The following is a 22,003-nucleotide window of genomic DNA, read 5'->3' on the forward strand; positions in this document are numbered from 1 at the left end:
AGAGGAAATGATACCCATGAGAAGTCAGCACTAGTGAGATATACTGACGTGCCAAGGGGCTGTAAGCTGCGCCAATGGCTGACGGAACAACAAGGGCCTGGAGGGGGGGGAGGGAGCTCCGAAGGGGGAAGGGGAGGGGAGGGTTGTGCGGGAGGATGGCATCTGTTTGTATGGCTGCCGCATTTTGTGAGATTTCGCCTGCATTCATCTTCTATTACGCCATCTTTTGCGCTCAACCGACGCCACAATATCCGATAGACAAGTACTAGGTAGCAATGGCATACAACCTTGCAACTTTCATGTCAGATGGGTGGCGTTCCACATGTGCTCAACGAGGTCCAATCTGTCGTGTGATCCGTGCAAAATCAGGGTAGATAGAGAACTAGGGCTCAGATTCACGCATGAAGCCCATTTCGGTGCCGAGATTCGGACTTGAACGAGCCTTGGAACACGCTTGAAAAATGAAGGGGCGAATATTAGGATGAGATTGGGCTTGCTGTGTCGAAGAAAGCCATTCTGTTCAGCTCAAGGAAGTCAGGCCCAGCGTTATCCTTTCGTCAGCGGCCCCATCATGGTCTCACATTTTTGATTACATAGCATCTCACTGTCTTTGCCCCTCCCCCTCCCTTTTTTTATTCTTTCTTGCTGTCTCCCCCTCCCCCCCCCTTCTTAAACCAAAAGATAAGTCACACCGCGGAGCCCATTTCAGGCTCCTGTCTCCATGCGTCCGGATATGCCGACGCAGTAACAGCCCGGGGTGGATATGCATAGGCCGCATGCTCTGGGCTGTCATCCTGGAAGTTCCAGTGCTGAGAAATGTCTACAGAGCGAATAATCCCATCCTGCGCGGAGCCGAGAGGTTCTAGTCCGTTGGCTGAAGCCGTAACCTGTGACTTGAGCGGGGCTGTATCCGACATCTCGTAGTAGTTGTTGTCTCGTCGTTGCGATGAGGGTGGCGCTGTTGGCGCAGTCCACGGCGCCAGGCTCGAGGCGTCGTCTGCGATCCGCTTCTTGGAAGAATTGTTGCTGCTGTCGCCCACCATGTCTCGAACACGGGACCGCAGCGACTTGAAGAAATTTGACCCGCCGGCATGCAGCTTCAATAGCTGGGCGAACCCTGGCATACAGCCGACAATGATGGCCACATTGGACTCGACCAGTCTGAATGGCCCATGACAGTAGATGTATTAGTCGTATGAATAAATATGAGCTCAAGCCCACAACGGGGATGGCTAAAGACTTACGCGCAAATAGACACGATAGATTGCGGCCATAATGTGTCAGTTGCGTCAAGAAGCTGGACGCGGTAGACAAGCGACAGTGCGCTTGCGGTCACACCCCTGTGCTCCCTCGTGTCAGTTGTGTGCAGGTCTGAGGGAAAATAGGGAACGTGGGGGTGGATCTTTGAACTCACATAAGAGCCGTACCAAAGACACCAATGAGTTGCAACCGTCGTCCGAGCGGCATGTGGAGTCGGGCAACAATGGGAAGAGGAAGAAGAAAAATGTAGATGTCGAGAAGTGTACTGCCAGAGGCCATGACGATGGAGTAGGTGATCATCTTGAATGGCCCGTTCGACGTGAGGATGGACGACCATGGCTCGCCCACGCGAGGTGCCGAGTAGATAGCAGCCAAGGGGATGTTAGGAAAATACAAGAGAAAGGTGAAAATGATACCACCGATGATGGCATATCTCATCCACTTCTTGACAGCAAAGAGCTGTCGGTACAGCAAGAAGATAGCAGTCTTGGAGGTGAAGTAGACGGGAGCAAAAAAGGTCTCTTGGACGTAGAGTCTCTTGAAATATGATGGTGTGAACCAGCAGAGTGGTATGTCCCATTGGTGCCGATACATCTTCCAATCTACAAAAGGATGGGAAGTGGTTAGATACCTAGACAGATGGTTGAAGGAAAATGGTCCGCATGGGGCCGAAGTACGCACTGGAAAGGAGAATAGCCGTAAAACCAATATTGAAAACAAGTGCAGCGACCGTGAAATCTATGGCGTGTCAACATGATTCACTGTTTCAATGCATGGCTATGCGGCGTGGGTGTATGGATCAGCATACAATCGGCGGAGAGCAGCCTTCTTCGATTCGTATACACCCGCCCGACTGTCAATATGACAGAGATTGTACATAAAATCACGCCGAGGGAAATGACTGCCGGACCCAGTGTTGTGGGGTTTTCGAAGTTGTACTGTCCGTCAGGCGACACCCCTGCCGGAATGGTGCAAAGGTCTTCTGTAGTTGGCAAACTCATGGTGACTCTTGAGCATTTAGTGTGATCGATTGTGACGGGTGGGGTGTGAAAGATGACCCGAGGAGGAGAGAAGAAAAAGAGAGAAGAAAATAGACCAAAAAGAAGAAGAACGGGGGTTGTAGACTGGGGATGTCCCTTTGACCAAACCTTGGAGTCTGTGGAATGGAAATTCTAGGCTGTAGCATCGAAACCTCATATGATACGGAAGGAGTCAGAAATCATGGGTCTAAACAGGGGGAGGGGATCGAAAGGAATTGTAAGCGCTGGGCCCCCAAAATATCTGGATCAAGATATGCAAGTCGTCGGGTGGACGCTAGGTAGGCCCGAGATGCATGTTTAAGGCGTATGAAATTGGGGGCTGAAAAAGATTCTACCAAACTGCGCAGTCAGCAGTTCTCGGATGACCAGTGACATGAGCGCAGCCCTCGGAGACCACTCAAGTGGGCAGGTGGTACCATCTTCTGTGTTACTTCTGCGGCTATTTGACCTATTCCACGACTATCACTCTGTTTATTTACATCTCGTTAGCATTTGGCAATGTATGTGTAACCAGGGGTTCTGCAATTTAAATCCTCGTCTCCTGCCACGCCTGCCAGGAGCTTGATCTGTCCGTCTTGTTCAAGGTGCTCTGCTCTAGGGCTGTCATACTTCGTCACAATGGCCACCCACTCGTCGAGTAGCTATATGGATAATTTGCTGAAGCCAGGTCTTTTGATTACACAGGATGGCGGAGCTTTATCGCGTGCCTTACTGTTCACCTTCCTGGCATGGGCCATCTGGGGAGCTTGGAGGTTCATCGTGGGTCCCAAGCTCTATTCTGATGATCCTGAGGAACTCCCCTACTTTGTTCCAGGTAAGATTCTTCTCAAACTGTAATCAACCAGACCGAAATTGCTGACAAGATTATTTTTCCTAGTGCTGGGTAAGTGGATTTTCCAGGACTGACCATGCTCGGATGCTGTTGTATTCGCGACTTAACAAATGCTCTCTTCGTCCATAGGTCACGGTCTAGCATTCTTTCGGGACTCAAATGGGCTATTCTCACGAGCCAGGTAAGTAAAGAATACTCAGAAGAAGGTGCAAACGTTGATAATGGTCGTAGGCTTACACAACGCGAACAGGGAGTACTTTGGTGGCCGCGACGATCCCTTTGCCCTGACTATCTTCGGCCAGAAGGTTTATGTTGTCACCAACGCCAAGCAGTCTGCTGTGGTGTACAAAGACACTGAATCTCTCTCTTTTGAAGAGTTTGTTCAGACCTTGATGAGGACAAACGGAAGCAGCGAGGAAACAATCAAGAAAGTGTCGTTGCCTCTTCAGATCGGCAAGGCTGGATTTCCGAACCCCGATGGCCTCTCCCTCATCGGACTCTCAGAGCGCATGCACGTGCACCAGCTCCATCCAGGAGAGAATCTAACTGTACTTCGGAGGAAGGTCCTAGACTGGATCAACCGCCAGCTCAGCTTTGATGTTCTGGCCAAGTCTTGCACATACGCATCTTCGCAGGGCGAAAACCACCTCCAACTTCCTCTTTACAAATGGACGTCGGACTATTTCGTTCGGCTCGGACAGTTTGTCTATTTTGGCGATGTTCTAGGCCAGATCGATCCGAATTATCCTGATGCCTATATCACCTTTGACGAGGTCGTCTGGAAGATGTTGTACCAATATCCTTCTTTCCTGTGCGGCGATATGACAGGCCCTCGCGACCAGATGATGGCATCCATGACAGCTTATTTTCAGCTTCCCCCAGCCCAGAGACGAGAGCAGGCTGCATGGATTATCAACGCCATGGAAGATGAGATGAGGGCGATCGGAGTGGACGATGCGAATATTGCCATCATGATCTTTCACTTGTACTTTGCGTGAGTCCATTGCTCATTCTCTGGCATATACATCTATACATCATTGTGAACTTGCTAATGAATGTAAACCATGAAAGGATTAATACCAATGCTCGCCGGACATCCTTCTGGATGTTGACACACCTATTGCGCAACCCGGCCTATCTCGAGATATTCCGCGCCGAGACGGCCCCGGCCTTCCGCGGTGATGAGTTTGTAGATTTGGACTATATTCAGGACCCGGCCAAATGCCCGCAGGTCAACGCCATCTGGCACGAGACTCTTCGCGTGGCCGGGTGGGCCGGGTCTGTGAGGCTGGTGACGCGTGACCTTGTCCTTGGCGGGAAACGTCTGCGCAAGGGGAACCGCGTTTTGGTGCCGCACCGCTTGGGGCACTTTGACGAATCCATCTTCGGCGGCGATGTCAACTCCTGGCTGCCCCAGCGTTGGCTCGACAACGACCGTGGCAAACGACTTCAGACCAGTCCGTCCTGGAGGCCCTTCGGAGCCGGCAAGACAATTTGCAGTGGCAGATACCTGGCCAAGTTCTTTGTTACGGCCTTTGTGGCCACGCTTCTACGTCGCTTCGATATCAAAATGGTGGAGAACAGTCCTATGCCAGAGGCAGATGTGGGGAGGCCGGTTGTAGGTATTATTGGGGTCAAGGAGGGCCATGATATTTTGGTTTCTATTACCAAAAGAAAAGTTGACCATGTTCCAGAACCAACAAATTAAACTCGGAACACGGTTCCTTATGTATTGTACTCAGTTTTAGAGGTCCAAGTTGAAGGTATATTGGGAAATATTCTTATGCCCATTTGTTTCCTGTGTAATGCTAAGATTAATGACAAAAAGGCCAAGTATAATAATCACTTAAATGATCATGAACGTATTAGTCAATATTACTTGAGCAAATAGCCACAAATCATCTGTTTATCCTGAACAGCTTGAACCATTGACGACCAATATCAATCATGTTAACTTGGGATTACAGAAACACTAAGCATGATACGTAATTCACTAAATGAGTGTATTCAAGGGGGCCCCGGACGCTATGAGGCTACGACACGGCAAAAAGACTTTGGCCAGTCTCTCGGCTGAGACACACCTTGACTTTGTTGCCCTCGGGACCGCCTGCTCAAGCTACGCGCCAAAGTTGCCCAGCACTACGAGCATAACGATCTGGATATCTCTCCTGCAGAAGTGCTGGACAAAGAAGATATGGTCAGGCTGGTGTGGCCGTGTATAACGGTTCTCGAAATGAAGTTTGAAGAGAGGTGCTTCTTCTTCATCATCAAATGTCCAGCCATTGGAAGCGAAGGCACTGGTAGACTGATTGACTGCTGACCGCTCACCTCGCTTGGGAGAGGCCAACAATCACAGACTCTCTCCAAGCCCAAAGTGCTGCAAAGACTGGCCCCGGGCCCACCAAGGCTTGTCCCAGGCCGACAGCTCCAGCGGCTTGCAGCGCACTCCTCGTAGTGACGTACCCGAGCCTGCGCAGCTCGAAGACGCTGTAAAGACTCCACACGGCTACGGCCGCCCAGAAGATCTGAAATTCGGAGGGCGAGACCCTGTTCGCAGCAAGCAGGACATGCGGCAGCTTCTCGAAAACTCCGGCGAGCTGGGATTCTTGGCCCGGCAGCAACCTGTAGGCAAGGTTGCTCACGAGCGTGAGCGCCGAGGTAGCAAGGTATCCACACAGAAGCGGCATGAAGTCCTCAGTGCTGATTGTCCACCCAGCACCTCCGATCGATGAGGTGACCGGCACACTCCGGGGCACGAACGCCAATAGGACCATAACGAGGACTGGGCACCAACGCCATGCTATGACGGCTGCCTGTTGGGCTGCACCGTTGGGAACGTATGCGAGAGTTACAGAAAGAGCATATGCGAGACAGAGACCAGGGAACAGAGCGTTGGCGACGGCTGGGTCGACGAACCGGCCCGTGGTGCGCGTGTATACCGTCTTCTTGGTAGCATATAAGCTGAGCAGGAAGTATAGGGGGCCGGCCGCACCGAGTCCCAGAAACTGATTAACCGTTAAGGTGACAATCGAAGTTGCAATGCCCAATTTGTTTCCGTTCCGATAGGCTTCGACTAGGAAAATATAGACAATTGGGACCATATTGGCGAGGAAGAAGACTTCGGGAGTGTCGTACCGCCGCGGCGTCTCGGACGCAGTTTCGAAGGGAACCTGAGGGGTAAAGCTAGAGCGCTCCCCAGGCCCTTGGATGAGTATCTTGAAGGCCCGTTCGAAGTGTTCTGCACCCCATGAGAATGCTTCTGGTGTGAGGGCGGCATAGAACAGGGCGGCAAATAAGAGCACCACCCCTGAGGTGACGAGAGCTGAGAATCTGGATCCTAGAGGCCGAGACGGGAGCTCATCGACGAACGGAATATAATATTCACGCTTCGGCATAGGCAGAAAATCTGCACGGTGGGCTCCCGCAAAGCACGTGGCCGGGGCGTCAAGGAGTTGCTCCATGCCCGCGATCGGGACCAGACGAGGGGTGATGTGCTCAGCAAATCGGCCCTCCATAGAGGCCAAGCTCTGCCTGGCATGTGATTCACACATCAACTCCTGGACACGGGGCTGTCTTTGCGATTGTGTGCGGGAGAAAACCTCATGGATCTGAGCCTTGGTCAAACCCGCCGGGCTCTGCTCCAGGAGGCGCACGAGGTTTGAAACAAGGACGCCGGCTGTCTCGATGGCGCTGTTGCCGCCGTGGCCGCTGATGGGATCAACCTTCGAGCTGTTAGCTGATGTTCCAATCTGTGAGCTGCCCGCTGTGTATTTTCTTGCCTTGTGAGCCGCATCGCCGATGGTTATGATGCGATCGAAGTACCACTTCTTGAAGATATACTCTGGGATCGGCGTGAGCGTGGAGCTAATCTTGGCCTTGTACAGATCGCCAAACACGTGCTTATCTGTGAGCTGGTCGTTCCAGTGGTCCTTGACAAGTGCCTCCTCATCCTGCTTGGTATACCGAGGGAGGTCGGTTCCGTAGTGCTTTTTGTCGATCTTCTGGAAGAGGAACCAGTACACGCGGTGTCGTGGGCCGGCTATTACTAGGTACGAGAAGCGCTTGCCGAACACAGTTGTTGCGGTAGCCTTTTCAAAATCTTCTACGATCGAGATGCCAAAGATACACTTGGACTCCGTCGGCAGACATCCTACAAGGCGTGAGAGACTGGTCCTTCTGGAGCTCCAGCGCAACTTGATTCAAGGGGCGAGAACTCACCTGCTCGCTCGGCAGCAGAGATGTACCCAGGCTCCAGTGCTTCCGAGATCCGCCACAACTCGCTGCGCACCTTGCTGTGCACGCCGTCAGCGCCTACCAGAATGTCACCTGAGAAAGTAGCCCCGTCCGTCGTCTTGACCTCTACCGAGTTAGGATGCAGCTTGACTTCTGCCACCCGCTTGTTGAGGTGGACCCTATCCTTGTGCTGCAGGTTCCGCCAAAAAACCTCGAGCACCATCTGGCGGTCTACAAAAATGAAGTTGTATCCATATCTAAAGAAAATAGATTGTCAGCCAAAGAACCCGTGTATGTAGGCCGACCCGTGGAGCAGACCTACCGATTTCTCTCCTGGTCGCCTATGTTCTCCATGGCCTGAATCTCCCGCCTAGTCGTAGCACAACGGAATCGGGACCGCAGGAAGGGCTCACCGAGGAGGGCCCACATCTGGTCATAGATGCCGAGCTGGTCCATCACCCGAGACCCATTGGGCAGCCACCCGATGCTGGCGCCGACCTGGGGTGCGATCTCGCCGTGTGCCTCGAGGATGACATAGTCAATGCCGGCTTTCTCGAGCAGAAGAGCTAGCGTCAGGCCAGCGATGCTGCCACCGGCGATGAGCACCCGGAAGGGCTTTTGTGCCATGATGTGTCCGGTTTGTGAGGGTGGCGTGGGACGGGCGTGTGGCTAAAATTGGGCGGGCTAGATGCGGGCGTGCTGAGCCGTCGTGTACGCAAGCTGGATGAGCTTTAAGCCTTCTTCTTTCTGGAATGCTCGAAAAGGTTCTTCCATGAATCGGAGACCAATTCCGTATTGTCTCAATGACTTTTATATGTGTGATCGGACTGTGAAGAATCAGCATGAGCTCCGGCGGACTTTATCGACGCCCGCATCCCCGCCGCAGGGTATTCACAGACAGGCCTAAGCGAGGCTCCCATGGACTCGGCCTCCGTGTTTTCACGAAAAGTTGTGGGGAACAGAGACCCACCGTGCAACACCATCTCGAGGCTCACGCAATGATTTTCGGATCAATTGCTGGCCCGTGACAAGAGGGAATATAAAAGAGTCACTGCATACGCCCAAGATTGTGACAGATAGGGAAAAAAGGTTGTTATTGGTGCTGCCAGTCTCCAAGACGTCTCAAAACCATGCCTTTGCGAAAGGTCTGTCCCAAGTAGTTTTTGGCTGGCTTCAAGACCGAGACTACAATCGATAGCGTATCGCACGCAGGTCGATTTCAGTTCTTCTTTGTCTAAGAGAATGGTGCAAGGTAACCACACCCCCACCCTATGAGTTATTTCGAGTCTGCGTACTTCTATGCCAAGATGGCATTTCCGTAGTCTCCGTGCTATTTGGGTGCTCAACTGCACCTCAGCATGATATGGTTTAGGCCTGTCAAACTTGTCATTGTCGGAAAATTAAATCCATCCTTCGTCTAGGGCATATGCACTACACGTATTGGTGGGTTTTCATTTCGTCAAGCTAGGGAACCAACGAGACTTTAAAGCCTGAGAGCTGACGATAATGGTATAATGAGTCAAGCAGAACTAACTGCTGTTAATACGATGTGGAATAATGCTCTCATATCGCTGTACAAAGCCACAAAACGTGGAAGAAAGTGCCCCAGATCCAATTTAATGAGGTTCCTAATATCAAGAAGATCTGTCCATGCCGAATAAATTGAGTGAGGCCGTAAATATATTTGAGTGTCTCGTACTGTTTTACAAAATGCCCCTACAATCTTGCTGCTTACTGATGACAGTCAATCATTGTATGGCATGCAGGTGACACTAGAAATTCAGTTAGCCTCCATTCGAGTCTTTTTTGAATAGCGAGGAACTGCTGTGCTCAATTTACAAATTATGAGTAGGAGGAGAGGAACCGTTTCGGCTTTTCTCTCTATATATTCCCATTTCTTCTAGTACTCTTCGACTGTAAGAAATATGAATCTCGTGCAGGCTGCTGATGACCCGACAGTTTTTGAAGCGTTCTCCATAAATAATGAACGACCACACAATTTAGACAGCTTAGTTCGGGTTTGTCAAATCAGCTCAGACTCAATTTCGCAGTTTAGACTCAAAGCAAGTATGTTGCAGCTTTTTAGCTAGCTATTTTAACCCAGCCCGTTTTTTGTTTTTCTATTTTTTTCTATAAAAAAAGGAACTAAGTAGGAGTCAGCTTGTCGTCAACACCCACGAGGTTGACTCCCCAAGTCCTAGCAAAACAATATTGTGGTCAATAGTTTATTAGCGAGACTAAGCGTACTGCTGCTACTATTGGTTACTACAATCACACGCAGTGTTACATACCACAAATACGTCATCATGTGACATGGTTTACGGAACGATCTACCTACGAATATGATTGTTATTCTAGCCTTAACTCTAACTCTAGAACGCGTTTCGACAACGGGTTAAAATTATAACCCCACCTTTAGTAAGCACTGCAGTATCCTACGCCAAAAAAAAAGCCTATTTTTAGCACTGCTCTTGTTAGTGTAAACTTTTGAAGTATGCTCAGGCCAGAAACTCCTAGCCGGCGAAACAGGCTCCCGTGAGGCACTTGTGGCCTCCGCCCGTGAACTGCTTCATCAGGCCGAGCGCCCTATGGAGAGTGTGGCCTGGTCATTCTGGGCTCAGGTAAAAACCCAATCAACTATAGAGTATGGCTGGCGAGGATAGATGCTGACGCCGCTGTTCCTTCTACAAGCCTGCTCGCACTGCTGCAACGCGTATCGCGGTAGATCTGAAGATTTTCGAGACTGCCATCGCGGAAGATGGGCGGCCCAAGACTGCCGAGGAGCTCGCTGCTCCCACGGGAGCCTCGCCGGGGCTCGTCGACCGCATCGCCCGCATGTGTGTGTCCATGCGCATGATCGATGGGAAGGGGTCAGGTCTCTACGCGCCGAACCCTCTGACTCACACGCTCGTGCTGCCAGAGTGTGCTGGCGGTATCGTTTTCCATTATGATTGCACAGTGCTCACCTGGGCTAAGCTGCCCGAGTATTTGAGAAGGACCAACTTTCAAAATCCCGAGGACACACGCAAGGGGCCATGGCCATATGCCAACGGTGTCGACTATCCCTTCACAGAGCAGAACCCAAAGGACAACCCTGTGGCGTTCCATGCCTTCCACAATTATATTCAGTATGTGTATCATATCTGGTTAACTCCGAGAAGCTCTGCTTTGAACAATGTCAAGTCAACTTCATCCTTGAATAACAAATACATCCACTAGAACTACAAGAGCAATGCAGCTGACTATGGCGTAAATAGTGGGATGCGCAAGCACCGGCCTCTTTGGACAGATATGTATCTTTGCAAAGAGTATCTTGTTGATGGACTGAAATCGGAAGGAGATTCATCAGCTTTCATCGATCTGGGTGGTAGTATGGGCGACATATTGCAAGGCAAGACACACTGCCGCCCCATTCCGAATTCTCTGACCCGAGAGTATCAAAGAGAGATAGTGCTGACATTTTCTAACCTCTAGAACTGAGGAGAGACATTCCTAGCTATACCGGCCGCCTCATTCTTCAGGAGCGACCACATATTATTGCCCTGGCTAAATCCAAGGGCATAGACGCCGATGGACGCATCGAGGCACAGGCACATGATTTCTTCACCCCGCAACCAATCAAGGGCGCAAGAGCATACTACATGCGCTCCGTTCTTCATGACTGGCCGGACGAGAAGTGCAGGGAGATTCTCGCACAGCTGAAGGCCGTGATGGAACCAGGCTATTCAAAGATCCTGCTTAATGAGTACATGCTGGATAATGACAGGCCAGACTGGCGGCCTCTTTCGCTCGATCTTCTCATGATGGTGGTCAATGCTGCCTCTGAGCGCTCGGAGCGCCAATGGCGGGATCTGATTACCAGTGCTGGTCTGAAGAGTACGGGAATCTTCAGCAACGGCGACGAGGGAACTGAGAGTGTGATAGAGGTTATGCTATAGACTCCCCTCTTGTCTCACAAGCCATATACAACATCTGGAAGTAGATATAGATGATTTGTATAGGCTCACTCTTTGGCTTCGACTAGTTTGATAAGCTAGTTTAGATAGATGCGGACTTCGAGGAATAATTTTATCATGATTTTGCTTGGAAATTGTGTTAAATATGAACAATTTGATATAAGAGCTTCTCGAAAAAACGAAATGCCGCCAAAGCAATGGGAAAAGGCCCTCGTGACCCAAGCATGTCTATAAGAACAACGACAAGAAATGAAAGCTGCAAAGGCACAAAAACAGAGTGAAGGGTTTGCCTCAGACTTGTCTAGAATTTCTAGAAGCTAGAGAAGAAAGGAAGATGCTTCACATGCATTGTTGTTGCTGTCTATCGGAGAAATCATAGGAATTGGGCATTTTATACTCCAAGTCGAGTTCAAGAACTACTTTCCCAACACAAGACCAGGGGCCACCGGCTCCATGTAACGGGGAGTTGTGCGGCTCCAAAGCTCATTGCCGCTCATCTGGAATTGGAGGCCACGCATATATTCTCGGATGGTAGGGCTGCACCTGCCATCGGCGTTGAGCAGTCTGTCCTGCAGGGCGTTATGAACCAGCTCCCATTCACGCACCATGGACCACTGAGGGCAGTTAGCAGAGGAAACATTGCCAATGTATCAGTGGGTTGTGCTCAGATTGGGTGAGAGGTGCTTACCAGGACGCGCTTGGTGGCGGATACGTCCAAGCCAGTCTCGGTGGCCAGGACTTTGACGGCCGAGCACAAAAATGACCCCTCGGCATGGCCCGTCTTCGATGCCAGCACCTCTTTCTCAAAGCTGTAAATATCATTCACGATGGAGAGATGCTTGGCGCAATTCTCCTCGGGATCCCGCAGCATCGCAAGCTCAGCCGGCGTAGGGCGTAGGTCCATCGAGAAGCGCATGAGGGCAGACAGTAGCCTATTAATGCATGTTAATCCTGGGTATCGAGTTGTGCAGATGAGTAGGCAGAATAGGAGTCGTTTCTGAAGATCAGAATGGGGGTAGGGCAAGGGAACACATACGCTTTGCCGACGTCCTTTTCACGGTACCGCAGATACTCGCCCAGCTCCTTGATGGTCAGCCGGACCTTGTCGGTCTGCGAGCGCATGAAGACAAAGGTTGGCTCCAGCACCTCGTTGGCCAGCTCCAAGTCGTGTGCCCGCATGCTCTCCCACAGGTCATAGATGACAAACTCGGCCGGTATGGATCCTATTCATATCAAATTGTGAGTGTCTCCTCATCGTTGCCTTTCTTCTTCTCTTGACATGCAGCAGAGCTGCAAGGAGGAAACATACTGTCTGGGGTAGCATATTCGGGGCCCTTGGACAGCTCTATCAGCCTGTTGTTGAGCTTCTCGCCATCGGAGAAGGACATGTCCTCGAGAATGTCTGCAAAATTGAGAAAAACGGTCAGCACAACATTGCCTGGCTTGTATGTAGGACTGCTGAGGTAGATGCATCTTCAAAATGCGGGGACACCCACCGTCGATGAGGAACAAGACCGTAAGTAGGCGGCAGGCAAAATGAATCCGTTCGTCCTTGGCCAGGGGAAAGTACAAGCACGTCACACGAGAGAAGCCCGCCTTGAGAAAGGTAGACCGGGCACGGTCGTCAGTGAAGTTCCAGTGCTCAAGGAAATAGCCATCGACCTCTCTGGCGACCTCTTCGGCCCGTGGGTGAATCTTGGGCGCCCAGTCCGACGGCGGAACCTTCCATGTGAGCGAGGCCTGCACTTTAGTTGTAACCTCATTTCCGTTGAGACTCTCGTCCCCGTCCCATTTCAAGGTGACGGGTTCTGGGCGGGTTTCCACTTGAATACTCATTGGGGGCGAAACGAAACGTATTCGATTGTGGGCGGCGTTGCGAGACAGGTAGACTTGGGGTCTTTTTGAATCCTTTTTCTTTTCTTTTTCTCTCTTACTTTTCGGTCTTGTTTTGTATCTCAAGAAATGGGTGCTTTCTCAGGCGAGAGGTGGTAGTTTATCTGGCCATAATTATGATGACTTATCCAGCTGCATGTGCTAATTTTATTATCGCCTTGTCTCCTCCACGTGAATGAGCAAGGCGCGGCAAGGATTCCCAAAGCAGTCGGATGGCAGGGCCAGGCTCATACAGCCGCCTTCACGTGCAAGGAAATATGCCATAAAGGGAAGAAATGGGCAATCCCCGTCTCATATTAGCAGCATTCCTCTATAGACCTGCATCGCTGACTCAAAAGAGAAGACGCCTCCCTTAGGATCTGACATTCATCCCTACCGGTTTCTTGACAAAATAGGAAATTCCCGTGCGCAGGCTTGGCCAAGGACAACAGCCCCGAGAGAGATGCTGCCAGGATGGACCCACCCCGAGGGCTCAGCGCCTACTTCCTATCTATCTCCTTCCTCGGGACGGAAATCCGTCGCGGCCTGCTGCAAGCGTGTGAGCCTGTCGTTCTCCCTGCCCATCCAGAACGGGCGCAAGTCGGCTGTAGGCTCCTCGACCTCAGTGTAGGTATCGCCCAGGGTCAAGATCACGCGCCCGTTCCACCTGTTTCGCGCCGACAGCACGTTGTCGTCGGCGTTGTTGCTGTTGTCGACATTGCGATCTCGGCCATATGCCTGAACCCGCCGTGTCTGCTTCGCCACCGCCGAATACACCAGAGCACGGCCCACAGAATGCGCATCACTGACTGGCAGGCCCTGTGCGCGGATCGGGGCCGCCAGATGAGCCGGCAGGAGATTTGTGATGGTTGCTGCTGGCGCGACACCATTGATGGTGATGTTGTCACGGATGATTACCGAGCGGAGCGCACGAATGAGGCCGACGAGCTGTCGGTATGATGATGATGATGATGATCATAATAATAAGTCAACAGAACTTGGCAGTCGAGTTTCTCACGCTTCTCTCTTTTCATCTCTCTCTCTCTCTTCCTCGAAGCGTGTGTCCATTGGGGGGTTGGGGGAAACAGCTCACCGCCAGTTTTCCGCTCGAGTACACGGGCAGAGACTGCTCTGGAGCATACCCAGAGGCGCTTGTGGTGATGACGATACTCCCTGGCGTCTTGTCCCTTCGCATGCGGCTCCAGGCCAGCTTGACGACATTGTACACACTACGCACGTTGACGTCCAGCACCCGATACGCAGGTTCCGCCAGCAACCCATCGGCATCTAGACGGTCAGCAAAGTAATCCGCCTCCTCGGATACGCCGGCGTTGGCGAAAACGTAGTCGATGGGGCCGTCCACACTGTCTATAGCGCCGCGCAGCTGCTCCCAGCTCGTCATATCACAGCGGTGAAAGTGAACGCTTCGTTCCAGCGGATCCAGGCCACCCTCCCCCTCTTCTTTCTCCTTCGCTGGGCGATTGATGTCGAGCACGTGCACGGTGGCTCCTTTCTGAGCCAGAAGGCGCACAGCTGCGAGACCGATGCCTGATGATCCGCCGGTGATGATAGCGGTTTTCCCCTGCAGCAGAGGAATGTCGCTGTCTTGGATGTTGAGTGATGCCATTTCGTTTGGTGTGTGTATGTGTGTGTGTGCGTATGTGTGTATGAAGATGCCTACACCAGTTACAGAATTGAGATGAAATGCAGATTTCACGCTTGAGTGGAGGTGATGGAGGAGGGAGCGCTGAGACCTGTGCAATAAATAGATCCATTCTGTGTCTGTTGCAGATTCTCCGGGACTTTCCATTTTCAGTCAAAACATCTCTCTGCTACCTGCTACGTCCTCTTTCTGTGTGTCCCTGGCCCCATCCCTTCTGTATCTTTCACACTCCCGCCCCTTTTCTGACTCTCCACATGCTGGGCCTTTGACCTCTCGTCCTCCTTATTACCTAGCGTTTTTGGTAGGTGTGCTGACCCTCACCCACAGTGATGGCTTTCTCCACAACGTGAGCATGCTGGAGTCGCGGTGCCAGTCCACCTCAGTGTTGACCAGTTCCAGATCGTATGTCCACAGAAGCTTGGCCAGAACCGTGCGCATTTCCATCCATGCCAGGCTACATTTTGTTTCAGATAACATAGATTAGCATAATCTGTCCTGCCATGTTTGGTGGAGGGGGCCATGGTGGCACGCAAGACTTACTTCCTGCCAAGACAACCTCTTGGGCCGACGGAGAAAGGCTGTGTCGCAGCCAAAATATCCTCTGACTGTGGATCCGTTCCAAGCCACCGCTCCGGCTTGAAGGCCAAAGGCTCAGTAAAGTTCCTGGGGCTGAGGCTTGCCGCAACTGGGTTCGTGCTCACGATGGTCTATGAAATTGGACGAGATCAGTCTGGAGCTTCAAGGTCAGGACAGACAGCACTGCCTAGATGGGAAGGGCTGGGAGATGAGAGGGGTAGGAGAGGAGAGGAGCACTAAATCCTCCGATGTGGTGATTCATGCCATCAAGGTCTGATCGTCTTACCCCGGCTGGCAAGAAATGGCCGTCCACTGTATCACCACCCTCGGGCACCTCTCGCGGCAGTGCAAAAGGCAGGGGAGGGTAAACTCGGAGGCCCTCCAGAAGGACGGCCCTGAGGTATTTCAGCGATAGGGTAGATGAGGCACTGATCTCTGCGTAGGACCGAAACTGCTTGCGGATCTCATGTTGTAAACTCGCCAGGACGGCATTGTTTTTGAGCAGATGGTACAGCACACACGCCAGCGCCGTGGCCGTTGTCTCGCTGCCTGCAATGACAAAGTCGGAGGCGTGGGCTGCCAGCTGCAGGTCCGACACCTTTTGCGGGTCTCTCTGCTCCAGGATACGCGTCATGAAGTCCTTGCGGGCCGAATCTTGCCGGGCAATTCTCCTTCATTTCGCCCGACGCACACTCTCTCTCGGTCAGCAAAGGCCTCTATACGGACTGGTGAAGAAAGGTGGGCGGGGAGTTGGAGTAGTTTCGACCTACTTTTCAGTGAGCTCCACGGCCAGGTCCTCGTTCTTCTTGGTCTCCTCGGTCAGCTTTGCAATCTTGCCTGGCATCAGCATCATGAAGATGTCCGCGGCGAGGGGGAACCGCTTGAATGTGTCTGCTAGTGCCCCCTGGCGCAAGGCGCCCATGGCGATTGAGATCCAAGGATGAGGTTGATCTGGATGAAAAACGAGGATGAAAGACCCCAAGTTAGCCATGATTAACATCATGCCAGCCTTGCCCGTATTCTGGGGCAAATATGCAGACACAAAAACAAGCACGCAAACGCACCACTGTCCACGCCACCAAAAGTCTCGCCAAAGGCCAAGTCTCCAATAATATCAAACGTCATCATCTCCAGCCCCTTGCAGATATCAAAGCCGCCGGTGCCACCTCCTCGCGTACCTGCGGCTCGGATGAATTTGTCGACCGTTTTAGAAACTAGGACCTCTTGTTCGCTGAGTGACTGGTCCGAGAAGGCCCGCGATAGATGCCGCCGCATCTGCCCATGCACATCTACATCGCGCTCGCTGACGATGGAGTGCACGCCGCGGCTCGCAAACGGCCCGCCTTCGTAGAAGTCGCTTTTGATGAAGGTCTTGTGGCCAGGGCGGAAACCGTAGATGTCATTCCATGACTGCGGGGAATTAAACGAAACCTCGTTGGGGGCCACTCGGACGACCGGACCTGACAAGAAGAAACGGAGCGTCAGCACCCAAGTGAGCATTCAGACTGGTCTGCTTCCTCCAGTCCTTCCCCCGAACTCCGAGCTTGCGCATACCATATTTTTTGTGAAGTGCTAGGATTTTGTAGGGCATGCGGCCGCTGTGGAACCAGTAGCTGTATGGGATCTGATATTACAAGGCGGTTTTCATCTCAGCACATCATGACTGGCGTGTTTGTGTGTCTCTGTATTGGAGGGCCGTCTTACATTACTCCACGAGGCGGCTCGGGGGCCGGGAATTTTGGCCAGCGGGTGGAAACATGCATCATAGATGGCCCTAACGACAAAAAAGAGGAGGAGCTGGTCACACCTCTCTCGTTAGCCCCACGTGGTCCACACAGCCCATGGCGTCGCCGGGTTGGTCGGGATAGAGAAAGACCATCCTGAACTGGTGCCACTCACCCCAATGATGGAATACACCACAGCAAGGCCAGATGATCTATAGGTCAGATTCGCCATCCTGAAGAGGTATGAAAACGGTTCTACTCCGGCGCGGGAGATGAGCTATTGATCCTGCTGAGTCTTACCAAGTTCCACCCTGCTTGTAGCAGCAGACGAGATGGAGTAAATCCACGCCACCTTATATGAGCAAGTATAAACGGCACGCAATAGCCCGTACATGGTGGTCCCGGCTGTTACTCGGAAGGGAAAACCCCCAGCGATGGACAAGGCTGAGGAGGATTTTGGGTGCACACTACCCACACACAATCCATGAAGTCTACGCCACATTTGCTGGGTAGGATCAGGAGACGGTTCAGAGGCTTTCTTCAGGCTCACCAGAATGGTGGGAAGGGAAAGCTGAGAGGATGTTTTGTGAGGGATCCTTGGACTGAATGAGATAGTATATATAATAATTTGTCCTAGTAATGGTCGTGTTCAATGTTTGTCTCCTGGTCAGCAGATTGTAGACTTACAGACTACCTTCATTGCTCTGCACTTCTTTCGTTCGCTGAAATCTTTTCTTCCTCACATCTTTGTACAGAAAGTCACTAAAGATATCAAATTCCACCATAATGTTCACGGCGTCCCTGAAAGAGGCCATGATAGGCCTGCTGCTTACGTCTAGCGCAGTAAAAGTGTTCGGCAGTGCGACAGAAAACAATGGGACCGGCACCGCCTGCAATTTGCTCGCTGCCACGTTTCCGAGCAAGACTTTTGCCCCTGGATCGGCCAATTACACCCTGATCTCGCAGAGTGAGTGCAACCCTTGATGCATGCGGTCTGCATATTCCTTATGCACTCTGTGTCGGTTCCATGTCCCTTTTCGGGCTTCGATCACCCTTTTTCGTTTGGAGAGGGGAGGAGAGACGTTGTCTATTCTGCATGACACCCTGACCCTGTCAGTATTCGCAGTGACTAACACACACGTGGTGACTAGCCGACATCTACTCCGAGACGTGCGTCCTAGAACCAGGTTGTGTCTTCATGGCAGCCAACGAGGACGACGTGGCACAGGCCATCTCCTTTATCTATGAGACCAACACCGTCTTCAGCGTCGTCAGCGGCGGGCATATGCCTGTGCCTGGCGCACAGTCTAATAATGGCGGTGTTATGTTGGCCCTAACCAACCTGGACAACAAGACCTTGAGTGATGATCATTCAGTGGCCTCGATTGGGCCTGGCAACCGCTGGGTCGAGGTATACACCTGGTTGCAGCCGTATGGGCTCGCTGTGGCCGGTGGACGTTACTCGAGTGTAGGAGTGGGTGGTGTGTTAATTGGCGGAGGCATCAACTTCTTCGGAAACCGGTACGGCTTCAGTGTGAATACCATCGTGGGCGTCCAGGTGGTCCTTGGGAACGGGTCCATTGTGGAAGCGTCGGCAACGTCGCATGCGGACCTGTTCTGGGCGCTCAAGGGCGGCAACAACAACTACGGCGTGGTTACGCGCTTTGACCTAAACACCATCCCAATCACGAGTGCGTACGGTGGCATCGCGGGCTGGCTCGGCACCGATCTTACCTCCCAGTTTGTTCAGGCTATCGAGGACTTTCTGCTGTCTCCAGAAGGCATTGACGATCCCTATACCGAAATCAACCCAAGCATCACCGTCCAGCCATCATACTACGGCAATGGCACTGGCCTCTGGGAGTCCGTCCTTGTGCCCTTTGTCGCTGGCAACTACTCTTCGGTCTCGGGCCCACCGTCCCTGGTCAACTTTACCAATCTTCCAGATCCTGTGTCCATCAGCGTGCTCGGGCAAGAGGACAATTATGTCGACATTCTCAACACGGTCGAGTCCATCAACACCGAAGACATATACGGCAAGGGCCAGATCTACGGGTGCCTGTCGGCCAAGATTGCGCCGGGCGTCGTGCAGTTGGCTGTCGACACCGTTCTGACGCCCGCCCTGACTCAGCTCGCCAATGTGAGCGGTGCATTTGTGGCCATAAGCCCTGAGGCCATAAGCTCGTCCATGCTTCAGGTTGCGCATGACTCTGGCCCGTATGCCATCGACCTTGACCCCGACGACGGGGCCTTCATAAGTACGTATGCCCTTCTCCTCTGCTTCTCTCGAGGCTTCCCATGTCCATTTTCATGCATGGGTCAGCCACGGGCGCTCATCAGCTTTGGTCTAATTTCTTATAACACACAGTTATTCTGGCGACAGTCACCTGGGACAACGCATCCGACGATGAGCTCGTTCAGACCTTCATGAACAACACCCTCACGAATCTCGAGAATGTCTTGGTACAAAATGATTTGTTCTACAACTACATCTACATCAACGACGCCGCGCCGGGTCAGTACCCCTATTCCACCTACGGCAATGGCCAAAGCCTGGACCGAATGAAGGCTGTCCAAACCTCGTACGACCCACTCGGAGTCTTCAAGGATCTTATCACTAGCGGATTCAAGCTTTGAAGGAGTCTCTTTTCTTTTTCTCTGACTTTCTTAGAGTACCATATTAGATCAGTTGCCTTCTTGTATATATAGTGTTCCCTTCCAATTACACAGTGGTTATCAACTTCAATCACATACTCATGGAGAATTTCACTGTGTTACCCCAAAGAGAAAATCCATTTTCCTGTACGATGACACATGTTCGTTCGTGTTCATAAACCGAATGCACAGCAACTGGGCCTTGTCTTCATAGAACGTTGCAGTAAAACCAACCTGGTTACTACATGTCTTTCCTACTACAGAGTGTAATAGAATTTAAAAATATTTTTCTATCCTACTCGAAAGAAGTTTTTTTTCTTCTTCCCTTAAACAGGGTTACCTATGTTGCGAAAAATCTTGGATGGTCTTGCCATGATGGTGATTTTATCGATTCTTTCGGACGGTATTGTTCCCAATTAGGAAATTTCCGCCCTGCCCGCTTCCGAGTTCTGACTGTACTCCTTTTCACCATTGACTATCATCACAGGTCACTCAGTTCAGTGGTAACAAACCTCCATTCCATGTCGTCGTGATGCACAGTGAATTTCATGCTCTGTCTTCTAAGCGACAGAATCTTTGTTGTACAAACTAGGGCTGTACAGTAAGCCAGCAGCGACCTTGATCACCAAGATGGCGAGCCCCAAGCGATTTGCGCTGAATGCTCTGGACAATATCATGCCTCGTTTCTTCTCCAGCCTCATCTTCACGTTCAGGCTCAGCAAGGAAGCAACGCATGATCAGGCCCTCCAACTACTTCAAGAAAGTCTTCGGACAGCCTGCGACGAGCTGCCTTATTTTCGGCGAAAGGTCTTTAGCATTCCGATATCGCCCGAAAACAAGACACCCGGTCGTCTGGAGGCGCGCGAACACCAAGATTGGATTCCTCAGGTGCTGCGCAACGACCTGACGAAATCATGGCCCGAGTACGACGACATGGTAGAAGATGGTCTGCCGCAGGACCTGCTCGACGGCTCGCAGCTGTTCCCTCCCGGTCGCCACATCATTGACCTCGATCATGAAGGCACACCACTCCTCGTCGCCCAGGCCAACTATGTCCGCGGTGGGCTGCTGCTCGGCGTGTCCATGTTCCACTCGCTCGTCGACGGAATGAGCGGCGCACTCATCCTTCGCATGTGGGCAAAGCATATGCGCATCCACTCGGGGGAGACTGTCGCTGCCTTTGACATTTCTCCCGGCTCCTGTGACTATGACACCCTCCACGAGGTGTGGAAAACATCCGGGGCGCCCGTAGCCGAGGGTACTCCCGACGACTGGCGGCTGCTGGGCCTCCTCCCACCGGGTGTCGAGGACCGACCGAGTGGCGCACCGCCGCCGCCCATGCGCTCCAGCATCTTTTACATCTCAGGCACTTCGTTTGCCCGCCTGGGCGCCATAGCGGCTGGTTCCTCCACCAATGGCCATGTCGACGGCGGAGGCGCAGATGGCGACGACGGTGTGAAACTGGGAGGAACGGCCAACGACGCCCTCATGGCGCTGCTGTGGCGGTGTGTCATGCGAGCGCGGCGGGCAGCGGCACCCGAGTCTCCGAGCTACGGCGCTTCAGAGGTGGCCGAGCTGGACACGACGCTCAACGGAAGGGCATTCTTCGGAGAAGAGCTACCATGGCAGTACATGGGCACGCTGGTGTATATTGTGACAACGCGCATGACTGTTGCTGAGCTGACGGATCCTGCCACGCCATTGAGTGCGGTGGTCAGCGCTGTGCGGAATTCCGTGGCCAGAGTCACACGCGAGCGGGCTCTGTCTGTGTATGGGCTTGCGGCAACACGTCTGGAGGGGTATACGGCCGAGACATTGCGATGGCCCTTTGCGACATTTGAAGGGGCCGAGGCGTGCTTCAGCAGCCTGGTGTCGCTGCCTGTCATGGATATTAGCTTTGGCGGCAAGGTTTTCGCTGGCAATGGTGTCCCGGATTACGTTCGACCGGAGCGTCGTGCGCTGGATCACGTCTGTCGGAATTGTAACATTCTTCCTTTGCGACTAGAAGGGGGCACTGAGGTATTCATCTCGCTGACGGTGGACGAGATGGCTCTTCTAGAGCGTGATGCTGAGTTCGCCGAGTACGCGCAGCTGGTGTGTCATTAGGTTGGTGGTGAATGTGGGAATAGACGCAAGATAGTAGGAGCATAATATGTGGGTGCGGTGCAAAGTACAGACCGGTGTTCGCACCA

The 22,003-nt window shown here is 52.3% G+C and overlaps 9 protein-coding genes across 9 annotated transcripts; 4 read left to right on the top strand and 5 right to left on the bottom strand.

Annotated features, from left to right (window-relative positions):
* Positions 1–1,013: 1,013 nt before the first annotated feature.
* M406DRAFT_283563 (uncharacterized protein) lies at positions 1,014–2,267 on the bottom strand (the record flags this gene model as incomplete). Its single annotated transcript, XM_040918518.1, has 5 exons — positions 2,069–2,267; positions 1,898–1,998; positions 1,415–1,854; positions 1,245–1,340; positions 1,014–1,161 (listed from the first exon to the last, which is right to left on the bottom strand). Coding segments are annotated over exons 1-5 (978 nt in total), but the record flags the coding sequence as incomplete, so codon positions are not given.
* A 639-nt stretch (positions 2,268–2,906) lies between these two features.
* On the top strand, positions 2,907–5,003 carry M406DRAFT_358629 (putative cytochrome p450). Its single transcript, XM_040923953.1, has 5 exons — positions 2,907–3,114; positions 3,154–3,158; positions 3,261–3,313; positions 3,383–4,126; positions 4,204–5,003. The coding sequence occupies exons 1-5, from the start codon at positions 2,919–2,921 to the stop codon at positions 4,838–4,840; spliced, it is 1,635 nt and encodes a 544-aa protein (XP_040771384.1). The 5' UTR covers positions 2,907–2,918; the 3' UTR covers positions 4,841–5,003.
* A 1,482-nt stretch (positions 5,004–6,485) lies between these two features.
* On the bottom strand, positions 6,486–7,992 carry M406DRAFT_229564 (FAD/NAD(P)-binding domain-containing protein; the record flags this gene model as incomplete). Its single annotated transcript, XM_040915811.1, has 3 exons — positions 6,486–7,282; positions 7,351–7,622; positions 7,688–7,992. Coding segments are annotated over 3 exons (1,374 nt in total), but the record flags the coding sequence as incomplete, so codon positions are not given.
* A 1,880-nt stretch (positions 7,993–9,872) lies between these two features.
* Positions 9,873–11,303, top strand: M406DRAFT_269192 (S-adenosyl-L-methionine-dependent methyltransferase; the record flags this gene model as incomplete). Its single annotated transcript, XM_040917990.1, has 4 exons — positions 9,873–9,986; positions 10,057–10,497; positions 10,636–10,735; positions 10,840–11,303. Coding segments are annotated over 4 exons (1,119 nt in total), but the record flags the coding sequence as incomplete, so codon positions are not given.
* A 434-nt stretch (positions 11,304–11,737) lies between these two features.
* On the bottom strand, positions 11,738–13,157 carry M406DRAFT_343514 (Aristolochene synthase from penicillium Roqueforti; the record flags this gene model as incomplete). The annotated part of the gene is made up of 6 exons (XM_040921876.1): positions 11,738–11,935; positions 12,010–12,253; positions 12,358–12,544; positions 12,631–12,723; positions 12,818–13,043; positions 13,080–13,157. 6 exons carry the CDS (start codon positions 13,155–13,157, stop codon positions 11,738–11,740), a joined length of 1,026 nt encoding a protein of 341 aa, XP_040771387.1.
* A 543-nt stretch (positions 13,158–13,700) lies between these two features.
* Positions 13,701–14,820, bottom strand: M406DRAFT_269312 (NAD(P)-binding protein; the record flags this gene model as incomplete). Its single annotated transcript, XM_040917999.1, has 2 exons — positions 13,701–14,141; positions 14,287–14,820. 2 exons carry the CDS (start codon positions 14,818–14,820, stop codon positions 13,701–13,703), a joined length of 975 nt encoding a protein of 324 aa, XP_040771388.1.
* A 321-nt stretch (positions 14,821–15,141) lies between these two features.
* On the bottom strand, positions 15,142–17,226 carry M406DRAFT_269668 (benzoate 4-monooxygenase cytochrome P450; the record flags this gene model as incomplete). Its single annotated transcript, XM_040918020.1, has 7 exons — positions 15,142–15,310; positions 15,397–15,563; positions 15,719–16,103; positions 16,203–16,383; positions 16,497–16,892; positions 16,987–17,056; positions 17,137–17,226. Coding segments are annotated over 7 exons (1,458 nt in total), but the record flags the coding sequence as incomplete, so codon positions are not given.
* Positions 17,227–17,942: 716 nt separating this feature from the next.
* Positions 17,943–19,793, top strand: M406DRAFT_343517 (FAD-binding domain-containing protein; the record flags this gene model as incomplete). Its single annotated transcript, XM_040921877.1, has 3 exons — positions 17,943–18,123; positions 18,308–19,414; positions 19,525–19,793. The coding sequence occupies 3 exons, from the start codon at positions 17,943–17,945 to the stop codon at positions 19,791–19,793; spliced, it is 1,557 nt and encodes a 518-aa protein (XP_040771390.1).
* Positions 19,794–20,432: 639 nt separating this feature from the next.
* On the top strand, positions 20,433–21,917 carry M406DRAFT_53048 (uncharacterized protein; the record flags this gene model as incomplete). Its single annotated transcript, XM_040924502.1, has 1 exon — positions 20,433–21,917. A coding segment is annotated over one exon (1,485 nt), but the record flags the coding sequence as incomplete, so codon positions are not given.
* Positions 21,918–22,003: the final 86 nt, after the last annotated feature.

Source organism: Cryphonectria parasitica, assembly GCF_011745365.1.
Source record: "Cryphonectria parasitica EP155 unplaced genomic scaffold M406scaffold_10, whole genome shotgun sequence".
NCBI classification, from domain to species: Eukaryota; Fungi; Ascomycota; class Sordariomycetes; order Diaporthales; family Cryphonectriaceae; genus Cryphonectria; species Cryphonectria parasitica.